General features: G+C 42.1%; 1 protein-coding gene across 8 annotated transcripts in view; it reads right to left on the bottom strand.

Moving 5' to 3' along the window:
- Positions 1-18,486, bottom strand: part of tp63 (tumor protein p63) — a 39,643-nt gene that overhangs the window by 1,148 nt on the left and 20,009 nt on the right. For 3 of the 8 annotated variants that reach the window (XM_044128823.1, XM_044128825.1, XM_044128827.1), the window contains 9 exons: positions 7,879-8,065; positions 7,686-7,801; positions 6,837-6,946; positions 6,607-6,743; positions 6,289-6,371; positions 6,080-6,204; positions 2,229-2,374; positions 431-578; positions 73-166 (listed from right to left, as the gene is read on the bottom strand). In XM_044128823.1, the coding sequence (XP_043984758.1) occupies positions 73-166; positions 431-578; positions 2,229-2,374; positions 6,080-6,204; positions 6,289-6,371; positions 6,607-6,743; positions 6,837-6,946; positions 7,686-7,801; positions 7,879-8,065 (1,146 nt within the window). Of the gene's footprint in view, positions 1-72; positions 167-430; positions 579-2,228; positions 2,375-2,936; positions 3,171-6,079; positions 6,205-6,288; positions 6,372-6,606; positions 6,744-6,836; positions 6,947-7,685; positions 7,802-7,878; positions 8,066-18,486 lie in introns of those variants that run through there. The other 5 variants (XM_044128824.1, XM_044128826.1, XM_044128828.1 and 2 more) reach the window with 3 other exon arrangements.

Below are 18,486 nucleotides of genomic sequence, written 5' to 3'. Positions count from 1 at the left end.
GTATGCGCAGGCCGAGCCCCTCTCTTCTCTCTAACCCATCATATGACTCGTGTTGGATAGGCAAGGGCTCACCTCCACGTTATAATTCTCAATCTGGTACATGTTGGTTAGGCCTTGTGCTGTGAAGTAATCCAAGCAGCCTGCACAGCCCAGCCGTAGGAGGAAGCTGCAGGGGGACAAGCAGGAGACTGTTGGTTCGCTCTCATCACACCACCAGTGAAAACATTCAGCTGCAGCTTCCAGGTTAACTTTTTAACTCGCAGTGTGACGTCAAAGCGTTTTATTTTTTATTTTTTCTAAAGTGATGCTGTCAGCTAAAAAAAATACATGATTACTCAATTTAACAGGTACAGCGTTCCTGCAATGGTAAAAGGCAAGCAAAAACCAAAGAAGAGGCGTGGATGTGTGGCGACAAGCGTTGCTTAGGTACCTGGAGATGCTGCTGTCCATGGGGTATGGAGGAGGGGGGGTACAGTGGGAGGAGGGCACCAGGGGCAGCTGTTGCTGCAGGGCGTGTGTGGGGCTCAGTGAGCTCATGTCAGCACTCATGGGGATGTGGGAGCCCATAATGGGGGTCACTGCAGAAACAAAGGGAGCTAACGTGAGCCTTCATCTCACTGCTCTGGGTGGAAAGGTCAACGGAAACGGAGGGGGGAGGGGGTGTCTGGGGGGAGGAGGGGTGGGGCGCTACTTCACCAATGGCTTTTAGCCAATCAGTGAACACACCATATATATTTATATATATATATATATATATATATATATAACACCATCGTCACTACTTCCAACACTCTTTAGTGTGGAAGAAGTTCCTGAGAAAGCTGTCTCTAAAGACATTTTGATATAAGAAGCTTGTTTCTATGGCAATATTACAGAGCAGGACTTTAAAAGTGTTGAATTCATGCATCTGAAATTAAGGTGTCTTATATTCATAAAAAAAAGTTCTTTAAATACATCACAGGACTTCAGGACTATTAATGTACATGGTCTTCCCTGTGACTTATATATATATATATATATATAATAGAATAAATATAGATGTGACTCTGTGTGATATATATGCTAATATATCCCAGCTAGCTTTATTATGTCCATCATGGGTTAATTGTAAATTTATCACCAGTCGGCCCAACTATTCATCTTAGCCATTGGTTCACTTCTGTTCCAAACTAAAACTATTTATTTATTTATTTGCTATTTTCCTTTTCGTCTCTGTCAGAGTTAATAAGGATCTACTTCCTCTATCATAATACAGACAGTAATGCTAACAATGCTAATCGCTCTAACGCCTTAAAGAAGATGCTAATCACAGTTTAGCTTTGTTTTGTAACAGACTCACACAGTGTGACGTCACCTCTTTGTTTTAAAGACTCCTGCGTGGTTACAATAACCAAATGCTCTCAAATATTAAGTTCATTAACCAGTTGGGTTTTGTTTGTAGCCCAACAACATGGAGGACCAGGTTTCTTGTAGTTTCTTTCAGGTTTGTAGTCTTTTTAGGAAGCAGGTCATTGATCAGTCCCTCCAGGATGTTGCCATGTTGTTTTGTGATTATTGTGGCCTAAAACCTTTTCAAAAGGTTGTAGTTTTGAGAAAGGACAGGAATTTAACAATTAATATTTAAAGTCCAAAAAACAACTCTTTCAGGGACCTTGTTGGAACGAAAGACAAATAAAATCATGTCCAGAGGTCAAAGTGAAAAATGAATTCCATATTTCATCATTCAATATGAATCGTTGACATAGGAGAAGCTCTCAAAATGGTTTTAGCAAAGAAAAAAAGAAAAGATGCAAATCTTTAGAGTCATCATGTTTTCATCTTCCATGTTCTTCTTTCCATGTTTGGTGAAACAGGAAGTTCGATTTGAATGGGGCTGGATTCTGATTTTATGCTCAGAATTCAGCCGAGTTGGTCAGAAGAGAAGGAAATCGGGTCAGAATAGCGAAGAAGTTGGTGAGACTTGCGAGTCTATGCAAAATTTGCAAATGTCGGGTGAATCCGCATTAACAGCTGCAATCTCAACGTCGCAACTTCCTGGAGGCACTGATTCAAAGTTTCAAAAGAGCGATCCGTCTCTGCAGCTTAGAGTGTTACAAAAAAATGATGGGAAATTGGCCAGAAAGCCTCTGATGGGTGCATGTCTACTTTTAGCACGCTAGCGGGCGTTGTGGGGCGTGGCGGGTCTGTGTGTGTTTGGGAGCGGGTGTCTTTGTGGACAGCAGACTTACTGTCGGTGAGGCCTCCCGTCATGCTGGAAGGGGTGAGCGTGTTGCGCTGCTGCGGGTTGATGAGCTGGCTCACCGACGGCAGCTTGTTCACTTTTCCGTGAGTCGGGGAGCTGGACCCGTAGGCAGTCGGGGACTGCATTGGATTTCTGGAGCAGGAGAGAGAAGAGGCGACGCGCCGTTAGCGACACCCTCAGAGTCTGAATACGAATCTTCCAGTCATGGCATATTACCTCGTGATTATTGTGTTTTTTTTGTCTCTTTTTTTTAATGACAGAAAAAGAATCAGATTCCAGCAGGAAAAGGTTTTTATTCCGTTTTATTATATTATGACAGAAGAGCGTGCAGAAGCCAGCAGGAGAAGCTGATCTGTTTCAAACAGAGAGGTCACATGGTGCACATCTCAAGCTTGATCTATTCGAAGCCGACTTTGAGGAAAAGTTCAAACGCACAAACTGTCCTGCAGTGGCTTTAGAAAACATGACCTGCACTAGCAGGTAGGTTTTACTCATACCCTCAAAAAACCAGGAAAAAGTTTGAGTCCAGCTCTCAGATCAACGCAAAGGCTCAAAACGTTTACTAGAAGAGCCTCAAAAAGAATTAAAAAAAGAAGAAGAAGAATAAGAAGAAGCAATCAGGCTTTGTTCCTGTACAAACCTCAGCCTAGAGGCTGAAAGATGGCAGCGCTTCACAAACAGCATGCAAAGTCAGTCAAATGAGTCTGTCCAGCAAAACGAGCCCCACCACCGGACGGAGGAGGGACAGGAGAAAAAATAATACTAAAGTAGACAGAGAGGAGGTCCGTGTAGGCCGGAGGAAGATGAAGATGAAGAGGAGGAGGAGGAGGAGGAGGAATGTGGAGCAGAGTTTCAGGAGGAGCTGCAGCGCCGCCTCTGCTCTCCTGCAGACTCCAGGAGCTGGCTGCCCAGACGGCTTTTTATCAGGCTGCAGGGAGGAACCAGAGACAAGAGAGAGAGCAGAAATAAGGGCTCAGCACAGGAGGAGAGAGAGAGAGAGAGAGACCCTGGAGTGGGCTAGAGGTGAAGAAAGCAGCAGGAAAATATTCACCAAACCTTTGACTTCAGCAAATTACTTACTGCAGTGCAGCTGCTGGCCAGAAGATGGCAGTGTACGCACACAGAACAGGGCATTTCAATGTGCATGCAGACAGAACTGAAGTCATTTATTTATAATGGAAAGGAGTGAGGAAAACCACAAACACACAAGACAAGCGGAGCTGAGAGGAACACGGTTCTGAACGGTTCAGAAATTGCTGCGTGTTCCACTGCCAGGCAGCAGAAACACAGCATGACCTCCTGGGCCGGATTTTAGCAGGGGCTTACCGGGGCTGCAGCCCGGGGCCCCGGCATTTCGGGGGCCCCGAGGGATGTTTTATATTTTTGTGAATGGATAGTGTCAGAATTTAATCAATGACTACCATGATTTTGACAGCACCGATGAAAAATTTTCCAATTTGTTCTGGCAAACGTCCATCTTGAATGCTTGCTTGTTATTGGTCCACTTTTGACGCATCTTACGCATTGGGGAGGAGGAGCGTCAAGGGAATATTATTTTACAATGGCGGACAACAGGAAATATGACAGCGGAGCGCCGAAAAGAAGGAAGAGAAAAGAAAAAGAGCATCGCGCCAAAGAGGCGACAAACAAAATGCCTAAATTGACAGGCTTTTTTAAACCTGTTAGCGGAGATGGAGCAGAAACATCATTATCCCCGCTCCTCAAACCCTTAGCTATGCTAACACCGGCACTAAGATCCCGCCAGAACCTTTAACCGTGACGGTGGCTGGACTGGCGTCTGTGGAGTCAGAGTTGGTGGAAGCGGGATCTTCTTCCGCAGATGGAAAGACGACTGTGGATCCGTACAGTACCGATCCGGCGCATTGGGGGGAAATTGACGAGTCCGTGCGAGCTTACTGGGCAGAGCGAGGACCGGAGAGCTGTCAAAATATGAATGTTGGCTTTCAAGCATCAGAACGGGTGTACAAGCATCAAAAGCGTCACTTCTCCAAATCTCACTTTAAACGCAAGATGTTAAATGGTGAGTACGTCGAAAGACCGTGGCTGCTCTACTCTCCATCCACCGGAGCTGCATTTTGTTTTGCATGCCGCATTTTCAGAAATGCTAATTCTCAGTCAAACTTTGAAACTGGTTTCAGTGACTGGAAGCACCCAACTGAACGCAAATGCCTAAACTTTAAAAAAATCCTTCAGAGGGCAGCACTTTGGACTTACCTGGGTCAGGATATTTTCTGAAAACTACAGTATGCCTGATCTCTTTTTTCCAGAAGATATTGTTTATATCCATGTTCTGTCTGACTGGCAGAGAAGCACTTTTTTGACATTTATTTCCTCCACTATTTACCAAGAACTTTAAAACCAAAGAAAAAGTTTGAGTTTTGATATATTCCACTTGTACTTATATGGACTTGTAAATGCTGGGGATATTTGTATAAATATTGTTTTACTCGCTTTGCTTTGTAAAAGTATATTTGAGCATTGCATTTCTTGCACTCAATCTGTTTTATGTGTTGAAGTCCAGGCAACAATAACTATTCAGTGATTTTATTTTGTGATGCAAGCATCATATTCTAGTTTCAACCCCAACATGTGGTTTAGTCTTTCTAGAAAAGAGTTCAGAGTTGTTTGTAGTTTGTGACAACTGGCTTATTAAAGTTGTAAGTTGTCAAAACTTACTGTTCGGTCATTTTCTGTTCATCCTCTAAAACAAAACAAACACATACAAATATATATATATATATATATATATATATATATATATATATATATATATATATATATATATATATATATATATTGACTCCAGCCCAGGGGCCCCCATCCTGACTCCAGCCCAGGGGCCCCCATCCTCCTAAATCCGGCCCTGATGACCTCACAGTGAGGCGGTAACCGTCTCCTGGTCGCCATGGGTCGAAGGCGTCTGAAACACTTTGACTCTGCTGAAGCTGGCAGAGCAGCCACAGACTGTTACCGCCAACCTGAGATCTTAAACGCTGCCTCTCGTCAACGTTCGGGTTCCTGGCTCCCGACCCAAGAGAGAACGAGACTGGAGGGAAGAAAAAACTGTCCCGGCTTAACGCCAGGCTCGCCCTCTAAGGGTGGCAACTTTCAGGGATTCTGGGTAAATTTCTAGATAGCTGCGGTGCTTCACCGGCAGCGCGATCAAACCCGTGACCTTTATCTATCAAATCTGCTCGGTTAGTGGCGTTTAGCTGGACTCATGCAGGAAAACATGCAGCTAGAAATGCACCAGGAACCAGCTGGTGACCAGACGGTCAGAAAAATCTGACATGACTTAAGTTTACTTAAAGCTGCAGTACGTCACTTTTGTAGAAAAATACAAAAAAAAGTTTTTGTTTTTTTTAATAATATGTAAAATATGACTTTTCTCATGTTATTATGTGGCAACATGGAGACAGTTTTAACAAATATGTTCAAAAATGTGTTGTAATAAATTACGTACTGCAGCTTTAAGTTCCCACATTAGAAGTTGAAACTGATGTTTACAATCAGCAAAGCTAATAAAGCTAAGCACTAACATAAGAACTTATACTCAAAATACCACCTCTTTGTTTTAAAATAAGAATAAAAGCCCACTTTACAGCCAATGCTCTCTCACCCAGTGTGACGTCACCTCTGTTCCTAACAGAGATGACTTTATTTTCAATTCTTTTCACTCTGGTTGCTAAACAGAGACCAGGATTGGCTGAGCTGGATGGTAAAAGTCTGAGCCTGGCCACAAAGCTGACGGGTGCATTTCTACTGTTGCTGGAAACCCTTTGGTTTCATTTCAGAACAATCAGAGCAGGCACTCACTGTTTCTGTAGGAGGTTCTGCTGCTGCTGTCTGTACGACTCTATTGTGTGTTGTGGCAGGAACTGCATGAGCTCCAGAGATTCTTTGATTTTCACCAACATCTCATAGATTTCACGACCTTTGATCTGCAGTGGACAAAACAAAATCAGAGAGTTAGGAAGCAATTCGGAGCTCAGAACAAAGTTTTACTCTATGATTTATAGGCTTACAGGTAAACAGAACACTTCCTCATCTGTAGATCTTCTCTTCTTGATGGTGGACATCTGGATGCTTTGGGAAATGTGGCGATAAGCTGGAAAAGAGCAGGAAAACCAAAGCAGAGTGAATGGAAAGCCGTAGCCAGATGGACACTTACACTGAGGCAGAACAGGAGGAAGGATCGAGCAGGGCGGCAGGCAGAGGGGATGCTAATGCTAGCGCTGACGCTAACATTCCCGCAGTGTTAGTGGTTGAGGCTCCTGGACACGATCTGCACGTCACGTAAAGCCAAAGCTCATCAGCCCGCCACCAGCCCCGGCCCTACTTACGGCGCTTCGTACCCTCACTGCTCTTTGAGTTGTCCGTTACGTGCTGCTTGCGGATGCTGTCCTCGTCCGCCTTCCGGTCTCGGCCCGGGCAGGCGCAGATCCGGGCCTCGAAGCAGCGGCGGCCCAGAACCTGTCCACTGGGAGAGGAGGGCGGGGACATGGAGACTCTGTCAGACACAAAGTGAGCGAACAGCAGCGGCTGCTGGAGAGAACGGAGCGGCGGCTCTTACTCTCTGGTCTCCAGGGTGACGATTATGAGGATCGGGCGGCGATTCATTCCGCCCACGCAGCTCGAGTTGCACATGAAATTATACAAGATTGTTGTGAATTCTGTCCCGACCTGAAGAGGGGAAACAAAGACGGAGAGAGATTGGACTTTTTAAATTTCTTTTAAAAATGCGTTTCTGTCAAACTTTTCCTCATCTCGTTTTCTGTAGCTCTACGTGAACTCATTGTTTTAATCTGTTTTATGTCGTGACGATTGGCGTAAACCGTCAAGCACTTTGGTCCGCTGCTGTTTTCACGGTGCTTTTCTAATAAATATGACAAAACATTGATTTATTCTTATTTCATGTTGAGCTGTAGCCTTTTATTTAAATCTGGGCAGATGGATTATAAAAACTGCTGCAATATATTCAAAGTAAATATTTATCATTTCCTTACAAAATATTAGAACACCATAAAGACGAACCTTTTCACAACTCCAATTTTATTTATTTTATCTAATAGACCAAAACAAACCAGTGCATCATTTTGAAGGGATTGAAAAACTGTTGGCACTTTCTTTCTGCTTCCACCACCATCTTTGTGTTGCTAGGTTTCTAAATTCAAAAAAAGTTGCACTTTTCCCAATCAGACTAACTTCTCCTGCATTTCTGCTGCCCCCCCCAAAGCCGTCAACCTTTAGAGAAGTGACGGCTTTCTGCTTGCCACTCTCCAAAGGCCAACAGTAAAAAAAAAAAATTAACTTCTCAGATTTTTTTATTCGTAAACATCTTTAAAAACACGCATCTTTTATCTTTCACATAGTTTATATTTATAAAGTGGCAAACCGTGGAAAAGCTCGAAGGTTTCCTCACCTGCGGAGGCTCGTATGGAACTAGTACGCTCTGTCTCCCGGTGATGGTGTCCTCCAGGTACTGGGCGTGGCTGTTTCCCTCCACGCGGATCAGGTGGCTCGGCGGCGCGATCTGACCTGGAAGCGGTGTCGTCGGGGGTCATTAAAACGCTTCGCACAAACAACAATCGCAGAGTGTGAGGTCTGGGACTGACCGTCGTTGAACTCGCGGCTCAGCTCGTGGTTCGGGCAGCGCTTCACCACCTCGGTCACGTGTTCGGCTTTTTTATAGACGGGCATGGCCCGGATGACGGCCCCCTGCGGAGGCGGGGTCAGCACTTTGATCTGAATGGGACAAGTCTTGGCAATCTGGCAGTAGAGCTTCTTTAGGTCTGTCGAGTACTGAAACATAAAAACAGAGGTGGAAATGAAAACTCTTGGGCCAGCTGTGGTAGAATCTGTTGAGAAACTACCCATTAAAATATTAAGTTTGGCCTGCGAGCCTTGTGTTTGACACCTGTGCATTAGAACATTTAAACAAACAGGAAACATAATCTGCACTGCAAAAACACAAACTCTTATCAAGAATTTTCTGTCTAGTTTCTAGTGCAAATATCTTGATACACTCAAAATAAGACAAAACTAACTTACTTTATTTGTAAGTTAGACAAAACTAACTTACTTTATTTGTAAGTTAGACAAAACTAACTTACTTTATTTGTAAGTTAGACAAAACTAACTTGCAAATAAAGTAAGTTAGTTTTGTCTCATTTCAGGTGTTAAGATATTTGCACAAAAAATGAAATACTTGGTAAGACTTTGTTTTTTGCAGTGTGGAAGAAAAACTTGTTTCTGTTCTTGGATTTTACAGTTTGCATTTATTATCTCCAACAGATTCATCTTGGAACACCTGTTGCCCCGACTGAATACTTCTGGTTTTTCCCTGAAGCAAAAAGTGCGAAACGCAACACTGTGATTATGACCTACATAAATAAACACAGATAGAGAGAGAGAGAGAGAGAGAGAGAGAGAGAGAGAGAGAGAGGAGGTCTGGTGGCAACAAGTGTGTATTGGCAACCTTAAAAGTGTCGTACAGAGAGCCTGTGGGACTTCCGCCATAAAATGGACCCCTCCAGGAGTAATTAGACGGGGGCCCTGGCTTTGATCAGAGTTCTGCTGAAGCATCTGACGGCTACTCATCACACAGAGCAGCGCTTGTGAAGTGGCTGCCATGCTCCAGCTACATATTAGGCCGGGTGCAGATCTGACTCGTGCGCTTGGCTGAAAATGAATCGCTTTCAGGTCTGAGTGCAGGAGTAGAGGAGTGGAGGAGTGGAGAACTCCTCGCGCGATCCGCCCGTGACCGAAATGCGATGGTTGCTCAAACACAAGCTGGCCCGCGTTCAACTTGGCGAGCCTCAGAGTCATAAATAATGGATGTGCCTTGATCCCTGGCACTGCTGGGATTGATAAGCAGTAAGCCATCAGAAAAGACTGAATTGTTACTAATAGGCACAACCCAACTGTGTAAACAAACCATTCAAATCACTGCTGTGTAAGCAGGGCTTTAAATCCCTCTGTGTGCAGAAGACACAGGCTGGGGGTGGAGGTGAATATTTCCTTGTCAGAGAGAGAAAGATGAAAGAAAAAAAGAAAAAGCACCAGCGGCTGTTTGGTAACGCAAACACAACATGAAATTCCTCTATTAAGTGTAATTCCAGTGAATCAGGGAACTCATCCCAGTACCAGGATGTGTTGATGTTAATTTTCCCCAGCTTGGCACAAACACACCCGACTTGATCAGACAAACCTGTTTTCTTATTGACCTGAACTCAACCAGCAGGTTCAGATTTACAGAAATCGGTGCCTCACAAAGGCTTCTGTGTGATTTTGTCACACTGCGACTGCAAACGTCACTTTGTTTTCCGAGACAAAAGCGGCGCATAATTGGGAGGCGAAAAGGAAAAAGGATAGAGTTTTAAAACTTTCTTTTGTATCCCTGTCAGTACCTTTGACACACATTATCTTGGGTTTAATCTAAACTCTTTGATCTAAATCAATTCATGATGCAGAAACACAAAAACGTATCTTTGGTCTGGTTTCTACTTTAAATCTCTCAGCACACTTAACTTACAAATGTATTTTCAGCAAGACAGCAAGGGCTTCTTTTAAGTCAATAATCTATTAATATTGATTTTAAAAAATAATGATTATTTCACTTTAACAAAAGATTTTCCCATGTTATAGGTGAAGTATTTTTTTTTTTTTAGCAATATTAAGAAATTACTGACTTAAAATAAGCTCCCATTTCTTGCTGAAAAGTCACTTATGAGTTAGTTTTGTCTTATTTCAAGAGTAGAAAGATGTTTGCACTAGAAACCAAACCAAAAAAACTTGGTAAAGTTTTGTGTTTTTGCAGTGCATGTTTTCTACTACAGTCTTTAACAGGTTTTCCTTCTCAACTTTTCAGGAGCCGTGAATCTCTGCAGCTCCTCCAGAGTTGCCTACAGGCTCCAAAGTTAAAATATTGCAATATTTCTGTAGATTTTCTACATTTATTGACGGACTGAATTTCCACCTGGTTTCACTGGAGTTTAATTACGGTGCGTCAGAGTAAAGGGGGGTTTAAAGCCGAGTACTTTGCTTTAAATTTCACCACAACTTTCTCTCTGGTCTTCATGTCGCTGCTTGTTCTCTAATGTTCTCCAACAGTTGGATTTATACTGAGATTAAATCACCCACTGGTAGATTAAATTAACATTTATAAATTGGGCGAATTACGAAAGCAAACAGTTCACTGGACTTTATGCAAGTACTGTACTTTTAAATGTAGGCGGGGATGAGTTCATAAATGCGCACCACACTTTTCAGATATTTCTTAAAAGTTAAGTTGATAACCACATTTAATCTTTACTGCACGTTTATCTGCTACTCAGCTATTTATCAAACAGCAAAAGTGAAAGCTGAAACGAAGTTGTGAGATTCATATGATGCTACTTAAAATAAAATGTTAAAGAAAGCACTGCAAAAACAAAACCTTGAGTATTTTTTACTAGTGCCAATCTCATTTGCACTAGTTTCTAGTGCAATCAGACAAAACTAACTGACAAGTAACGTTTTTCCAAGATATAGAAGATTTTTCCCATAAGTGAAATTTTTTTAATCAACATTTAGAGATCAGTAACTTAAAAACAGCTCCTACAGCTTGTAAAAAAAAAAGTCACTTGTAAGTTAGTTTTGTCTTAAGTGACATTTGAACTCTAAGCTACACCAAAATTACTCGTTAAGATTTTGTGTTTTTGCAGTGGAGGAATGGCGACTTAAAATCCAAAGCGCAGGCTCTGTGACATGTACGTCAACACGACAGCTGAACTGATTCTTCCTTCAAATCAAAGCGGCTTTCTAAAACCACCGCTTCTTAAGGAGAAGTAGAAAAAAAAACAAAAGAAAAGAAGAAGTTAAGATAAATAGTGGTGCTTGTCCCCTCGCCTCTAACCCGATACTCCCCGTACGCCTCTGTCAATCAGTTAAATGAGGTGGAGAGGCCAAACGCAGGCGAGGAGAAACAGAAAAGGAGAGCCAAGGATTAGGAGGCAAAAAAAAAAAAAAAAAAAAAAAAACTACAGAAAAAAAAAGATCATTTAATGGTGTGATCATAGGGAGGATTTATGTAGCAAAAACAACACGACGTGATGCACAATGATCCAATCAGAGATGTTTAAAGCAGTTTGTTTAGATGATCTTAAACCTCAACGTTTACACTCCATCATATGCAAAGCACACACACACTCACACACACACACACACACACACAGAGCAGGAAATCATCCCAGCCCTCCAGCTACAAACTTTTAAGAGCACAACTATGTGCTGCTGCTGTGTGTTTGCTGTGCAGAGAGCGAGCAAAGTGGCTGCTGCTGAGAGCGTTCAGGGTGGAGGAGGACGACGAGTTGACTGATGAGAGCCAGTGGCTCACACAGGGCGCGGTGCTCAGGTGTTAACGTGTAATTATGGGCCTTTCATTGGTCACAATGTGAATTACACAGGCGAGGAACAACACGGCCGAACAATGCAGAGAGCCGCTTAATCACAATCATTTGAAAGAAAGAAAGAAAAACTGTTGGTGGGAATCGCACGTGATTGGCCCGCCGGACATCCAACACGTGGAGCGACCAAAAGAAACGCATGCAGCAACTGCACAACATGCACAACTAGTACCGGCAAAAAACTGCAAACGGAGAGTTTGCAGAGATATGAGTGTGTGTGTGTGTGTGCCGTTACTTTCTAAATCCTGCCGAGGTTCCCCCTGACAAGGAAAGAGGGAGAGAAGAGGAGAAAAAGAGAGACTTCCTCTGCAGCGCAGGTTGAGGCAGGCCCACAGCTGTAGCGTTCTTCTCTCCCTGACAGGCGCTGCGGGCGCATGCAGGAGTCAAGTCCTGACAAACATCAGGCCTTAAACAAGCACTGTTTGGCGCCTCTGGTCTTGTCTTCTTCATTCCTGACATGTCATGTCATGCCTGGAGCGTCTTCCAAACCTGTTTAAATCAACAACAATCCAAAAGAGCTGATTTTTTTCCCCCCCTCTCCCTTCTCCTCTTTCCTCCTTTTCCTGCTTTTCGAGGAGCAGAAGCGAAGAAACTGCCTTTTTATATAAAGAAATTGGACATTTTAGACGACCGTTTCCATCCCCCAAAAGAGAGAAACGTCTGCCGGTCATCAGCAGAACTTATCTTGACCAACCGATCATGTGATGACACTCGTCCTGAGGCTAACCCGTACGCTGCCCTGTGGCCGCTCGTAGTCTGAGGATCCAATACGCATCACTGTCCTGCTCAATTCTCTCCATCCTGCACTCTTGAATTGATTTATATCACCAAGTATTTTGGGGTAGTTTCTAGTCCAAGTGTCTTAGTTCACTTGAAATGAGACAAGACTTATTCACTAGTAACTTTTCTGTAAAATGTAGGAGCTTGTTTTATGTCAATGATTCTTAGTTTTGATGAAAAAGATTATTTCACTTATTACAAGATATTTCTCCCAAATTGAGTTAAATAATCTGCCACTTTTTCATCAAAGTATTCTGAAACTGAAGTTGGTTTTGTCTAATTGCAAGTGCACAAAGATACTTGAACTAGAAACTACATCAAAAAGACTTGGTTAGATTTTGTGTAACAATTGTTTCCCTGCCTGATTCCTTGACTTTTTATATCATTGCCATTTTTCTTTTTCTTCGAGTTGTCCAGCTAACATTTAGTGTTTTTGATGTGTAAAGTTTTAAAAAAATCAATTAAATTCAATTTAAAGGAAGTAAAAAATAGCTGAACAAAGTCGAGCAGCACTGGCCCCGAAGAAGAAGAAAAAAAATTTGACTCTGGTAATTGTAGCTGTAGAAGAATGTGCTTTTCCATGACGATCATGGAGAGATCCCAAAGCTGTCATAAAACTTTTCCAACTCTGCCTTGGAAAAAAAAAAAAAAAAAATTCCCCCTCCACCTTGTTTCCCATCTGTGGCTCTCAGGGCTCATCTCTCTCCGTGCGATGGGCGAGTCGCGACAAGCTCGTTGACACAAACAAGTCTCGGCCCAATTCCGTGAGGCGTGGGACGGGCCCGCAGATGTTCCAGGGGCAAGCTGCGTCTTGCTGCCTTTCGCTGGAACACTCTTCTCTTTGAGCATTCACAGCCTGTCCTCCTCCTGCGGCGCAATGTGAGATGCAGCCATCAAGCTTAACTCTCCTCAAAAAGACAGAGCCCTCTGCTAGAGCACAGGGTTCAGGAAAGAGGCACACGATATTTACACAAGTATTACCTACAGGCCGTCAATCCATTACTGTAATCCCCCCCTGAGCTCCGCGGCGGTCCACCGATAGCCTGGACCATGGCCGCATTCTGACGGCGGCGGATAATACACACGGCAAACACCACCAATCTTTCGCCCTGACAATGGTCGCCTCATTTGCTACACTCCATTAATTCACAAAAAAGGAGATAAAACTGCTTATTTGTTTGACCTTTCTGCTTTTAATCTGACCCATTAGGTCAGAGGCTCTAAGCGGGGAGGAACAGTGTGGGCGACATTCTGGGAAGGGTTGACGTGTTGTGTATGTATGCGTGTGTGTGTGTGTGTGTCACACTCATCCTAGACAGGAAGAGGTTAAGGTGTGGGTTAGGGATTAGGTGTGTCTCCGTAAGAACAGTCATCAAAAAGTACAGTACACAGTCCATTAAGTCCCGTGGAAGATCCCACAGGTCTTCAAAAAAAAAAAAAAGAAAAGAAAGAACAAAAAAAAAGGGGCATTAGTGGATCTGTGCAGCGCCGGTGACATCTTCGGTGGCTCTCTGCCATCCGTCCGTCAGTCCAGCCGTTGAGCTATCGGGCTGAGATTAAGAAGAGCTTTGAGGCAGAGCTCCTGAGATCAGGTGAGGGAGGCTCCTTTAAGACGAGAAGCAACGCTGTAATCGCTCGTCTTTTAGGACGAGACTGAAAAAAAAAAAGGACTCCCTGTGAGGCCAAGGAGGAAAAAAAACATAATAAAAAAAAAATCAGCCCAAGAAAATAAAATCTAATTACGTGAAGCAGAGCTGTCATGGCTGATGAATGTTACCAGTCCCTTTAGGATTAAGACTCGGGTTGAAAGCTGGCAGGTTTGCGATAGAAAAAAAAAAACAAAAAACATGACATGTCCGAACCTCCGTAGTGTTAAACTAATATCGAATTTAATGACGTCTAAAAATATTTTTTCAAATAAAAAATGAATTAAACTTCTAAAAAGAAAAAAATAGAGGAAAAAAAAAAAAGCAAAATCCTGGTTGAATAAGTGTGCACACCCCTAAACTAAATGTTTGATGAAACGTTATTTGTTTGAAGCATTCACTTTTCTTAAAATTTACAATACTTGTCCACTCTACTTGCAAAAACTGAGCATGAATTTCACTGCAGGTGATGATAATTTTCTCTGCACTCTGGTTAAAAGCTTTGGTTACTTCCTATGAAGCCCTGAGCTGGTCATTTGGATGCATGTTCTTCTGCTTATAAAAACCCATATTTATCGTCAGCGTTCCAGCAGACACCTGAAGGGTTGTGAGCAAAAACCAGACAGGAGTGTGGAACCATTCGTAACTTCATTCACTCCGGTTCCATTCAGAGGAGAGCAAGAACAATGACTAGAACAATTTACAAAAACCCCCCACATGAATATGGTTGCATTTTTGTTATTCGTTCATTTTATTTTTCTCTGTTGACTTTTTTCTGTCTTCTGCGGTGAATTAGTTCTCAATCAGTTTACTTGTTTAAATGGAGGTTAAATAAAAAACACAAAGCCCAGAGCATGCTGGTGCCACCACCGTGCTTCACTGTGGCTGTGGAGTTCTTTTGGTGATGCTCAGTGTTTTTGTGCGGAAGCACGACTTACTGAACTACATTCTGCAACAAGGCTTTGGAACCAACTCCTGACTGATAAGGAGATTGTTGCAAACATTTGCATAAATGCAAACTGTGACTTTAGCTAAAAGAATGCAAATACAAACAACTTTGTTGCAAGATGAAGAAATGCTTCAAGAAGGTATTCTGTTTAAGGATGTGCACAGTTATGCAACAAAGTTTTTGCAGCTGTCGTTTTTGAATTTTTGAGTACATTTTAAGTTACTTTGTATTTGGTACAATCCCAAAGACTCAACCAAACTTGAAGCAAGAGATGCTTTAAGAGTACTGATGGTTTTTGTGTAAAAAAATCAAAACAAAAACAAAAACAAGAACTTTTAAATGATATTCATATGCAAATCAGTAAGTACTAGGTCAAGGTGTTTGTTGGAGACCGACCCAACCGGTCTTACACCATCATGTTTTGAGACTCTGGCTGTTTCCCCACGTGAAGTCAGGGATGGGATGTGTAGTAAAGCAGGCTTCTGGGGCGTGCCTCTTGCGAACCACATCATGGTTCTACTTCAGACAAACACTTTTGTTTTTGGGGCTGTGAAAATGAGAGGGATGAGTGAGGCGGTGTGGGAATTAGGTGACTGCTGCAATCCCACAGTTGGCGTGGCGGGTGAGTAAGGAGAGCACTCCCTGGGGTTTATACTGGAGGCAGAATAGGTTGAAATCGGTGAAGAAGGAGCTGAGGTTTGAAAATCATGGCTGATGATTCAGGACTCCTTATGTAATCATCCACATGCGTCTCAGAAGGTCAGTGATGCAACCGCAGAGGATTTCTCTCAACGCCGCTGTCCCGTCCCGATACGTCGCCCCGAGCTACGATCTATACAGGCGTCCGCTAGGGAGCATCGGTGCACCAGCCAGTCAGGCTGTCTGAACGGAGAGGCGCGTAAAAAAGCAAACAGGTGGAGCGCTGATGCAACAGCTGTCCCTCAGACCTGTCACACACACAACCGGAGCAGGAGCAGCTGGTTGTGTGGCTTCACTGTCACACTGTGACATCTAGCTGCATCAGGCATCGCCGCACCTGGAGCAACGATTCCGCTTGTTTACGACTTTTGTCAACACAGGTGAACTTTGCTCAACTTTAGGGTCAACTGAGGCCACTATGTCAACAATAGTAATTCAATCTTTCTCTAGGTTTTTATTTTTAAACTCTTTAGTCTAGAACATTCATGCTCACAGTCTCAGCTTGTGAGTTAAAGTAAGGCTTCATAAACTACCAATAGTGTGTTTTAAGACGATTGGTTCAATGATGTCAGTACTTAGTATCTGCCAGCAGGAGGTCACCTGTTATTTTAGTTTAGTCATAATGAGCTGGTTCAGATGTTTTTGTTGGGATCAGAACCACAATGAATGGAAACAGGATGTAATATGAAGTCTTCATAGCACAATATACAATTAAATTAGAATACACATGAGGTGTGAGCATTAATATGATTATTTGCATAACTACACAAAAATCACTAAAAGACAAACATTACAAAAAAAAGACATTAGTACATTGGTATGAACTAGTTTAACAGTCCGAATGGAAAGAGGAGGGAACGAAGATGAACCGACCTGCAGCTTTCTGGACAGATCTGATGTTAATATCTGCATCGATCCAGATATAGAAATAATATTCTAGATTGAGTACCAGTGATAATACACCCAATCCATAAGGACAGATCTATTCAGTCTAATTCTATGCTTTGGGCTCTGAGCGACGTCATGCTAGATATTTATTTTGCATCATATTTAGGATTCCTTATTGCACTTTCTGAATCATTTGAAAGGTTTGTTGCAGCTTATTTTCACATGTTTGATCAAGTTTTAGTTTCCTTATTGTTTTACATTGGCTGATAAACTCTGAGATGCAAACACTGAACAATTTAAAGTTGTGTTGTTTCTGTTTGACCAAGCTAGTGAAGCACTTGGTTTATTTAAATGTGCTGTGCTGGTGCAAAGTTATCAAATAAATTTGTAATTCAGTACATTTATGTGTGTTTTTCTTTGCTAAACCTCAGATATCTGTATTGGTGTTGAAAAAAACTATCCTTAATATTTACTTATTTAAGATTTATATCAGTATGTTTCACTCTTAAACAAGACAAGGAAACAACTGCAATGTAGAAAAAAAAGGGACAAAAATGTTTGCCTGGTTCAGAAGCAATGCAGAAAGTTTAAATAACCAGCAGTCAGGAAATATGAGTAAAGGTTTTAATGTGGACAAAATATTTAACAGATTCTTTAAATAAGAGTTTGAATCTGTGATTTAATTCTAAGATGGTTTAGAAACCGAAACACCAGCGAGTCTCATTGATGACTCAGGAGCCACAAGTATAGAAAAGGTTAAACGCTGAACGGTGAAGCAGATCAAAGACAAAGGATAACATTTGGATACAAACTGGTGCAGAAAAGAACTTAATGTTTCAGAAATGAAGATTTTTTTTAAATGTTTGATACAAGAATAAGGAACAAAAATGGAAACTTCTCAAGATTTCACAAGAACACTGTAGTCATTGAACTGAGACTCACTCGAGCATAAAAGATCCCCCAAACCCACCAGAGGAGTGTCAACACATGAGAGCAAACTGCAATTTAAATTGTATCTTTAGGGCTTTTAGTTCAGAGTTTGACACAAAACATATTTCTCTCTTTTCTCTGTTTGCAGAGAGAAGTAGTTTAGGACAGACTGATTTTCTGAAATCAGTTTTTAGCTGAAAATCTATATTAAAAAAATTGCTTTGGCTCTCAAGTCCAAAATCCTATTTCTATTAACCACGAATGTCATTCAAGTCATTTCAAAAGGCTCCTGGTACAGAAATGTCTTATTTCAAATATCTTGTACATGTAGACATAACAATGATTCATTCCTCGAGTTAGGTCCCACTGCTCTGTTTGAGCGATAAGGTGAGAAGCAAAAAAAAAAGACAAACAAAAACTTCTGGAAGAGCTCCAAGACTTAAAAAAAGAAAAGTCTGCCAACTTGAACTAAAAATAAATAGCATACAGAATTGGAGAAAAGCTCATTTTCCTTTGAAGTTAATTGATTTTAACCTGAAAGTTTTACTTTTGAGGACAGGGCTGTAAATGTCTTGGGTGGTGACGGTGTCTGCGGTGAGTGATGCTTGCCCCCTCCCTTCCTGTCAGCGAGTTAACTAGAAGTGCCTGAGGTTCAGACGTGATTTGAAGCCATACATCTAAAGTGACATTCCTTCCTTGCCAATTGTAATTGTGCAATTCAGGACTTTTAACGTACACCTGAATCTGCCTAGAGCATCGGGAATCAGATAAGGAGTTCAAACGTAAAAAGAGAGTTCCTTTAACCTCTAACCTGAAGAACTGCTTCATATGATGACAGCTAAAACATTAAAGCTTTGGTTTCCTTTGCATCTGATACTGAAAGCT

This window comes from Gambusia affinis, linkage group LG10, assembly GCF_019740435.1.
Source record: "Gambusia affinis linkage group LG10, SWU_Gaff_1.0, whole genome shotgun sequence".
NCBI lineage: Eukaryota > Metazoa > Chordata > Actinopteri > Cyprinodontiformes > Poeciliidae > Gambusia > Gambusia affinis.
This window is presented reverse-complemented; position numbering and strand designations above follow the sequence as displayed.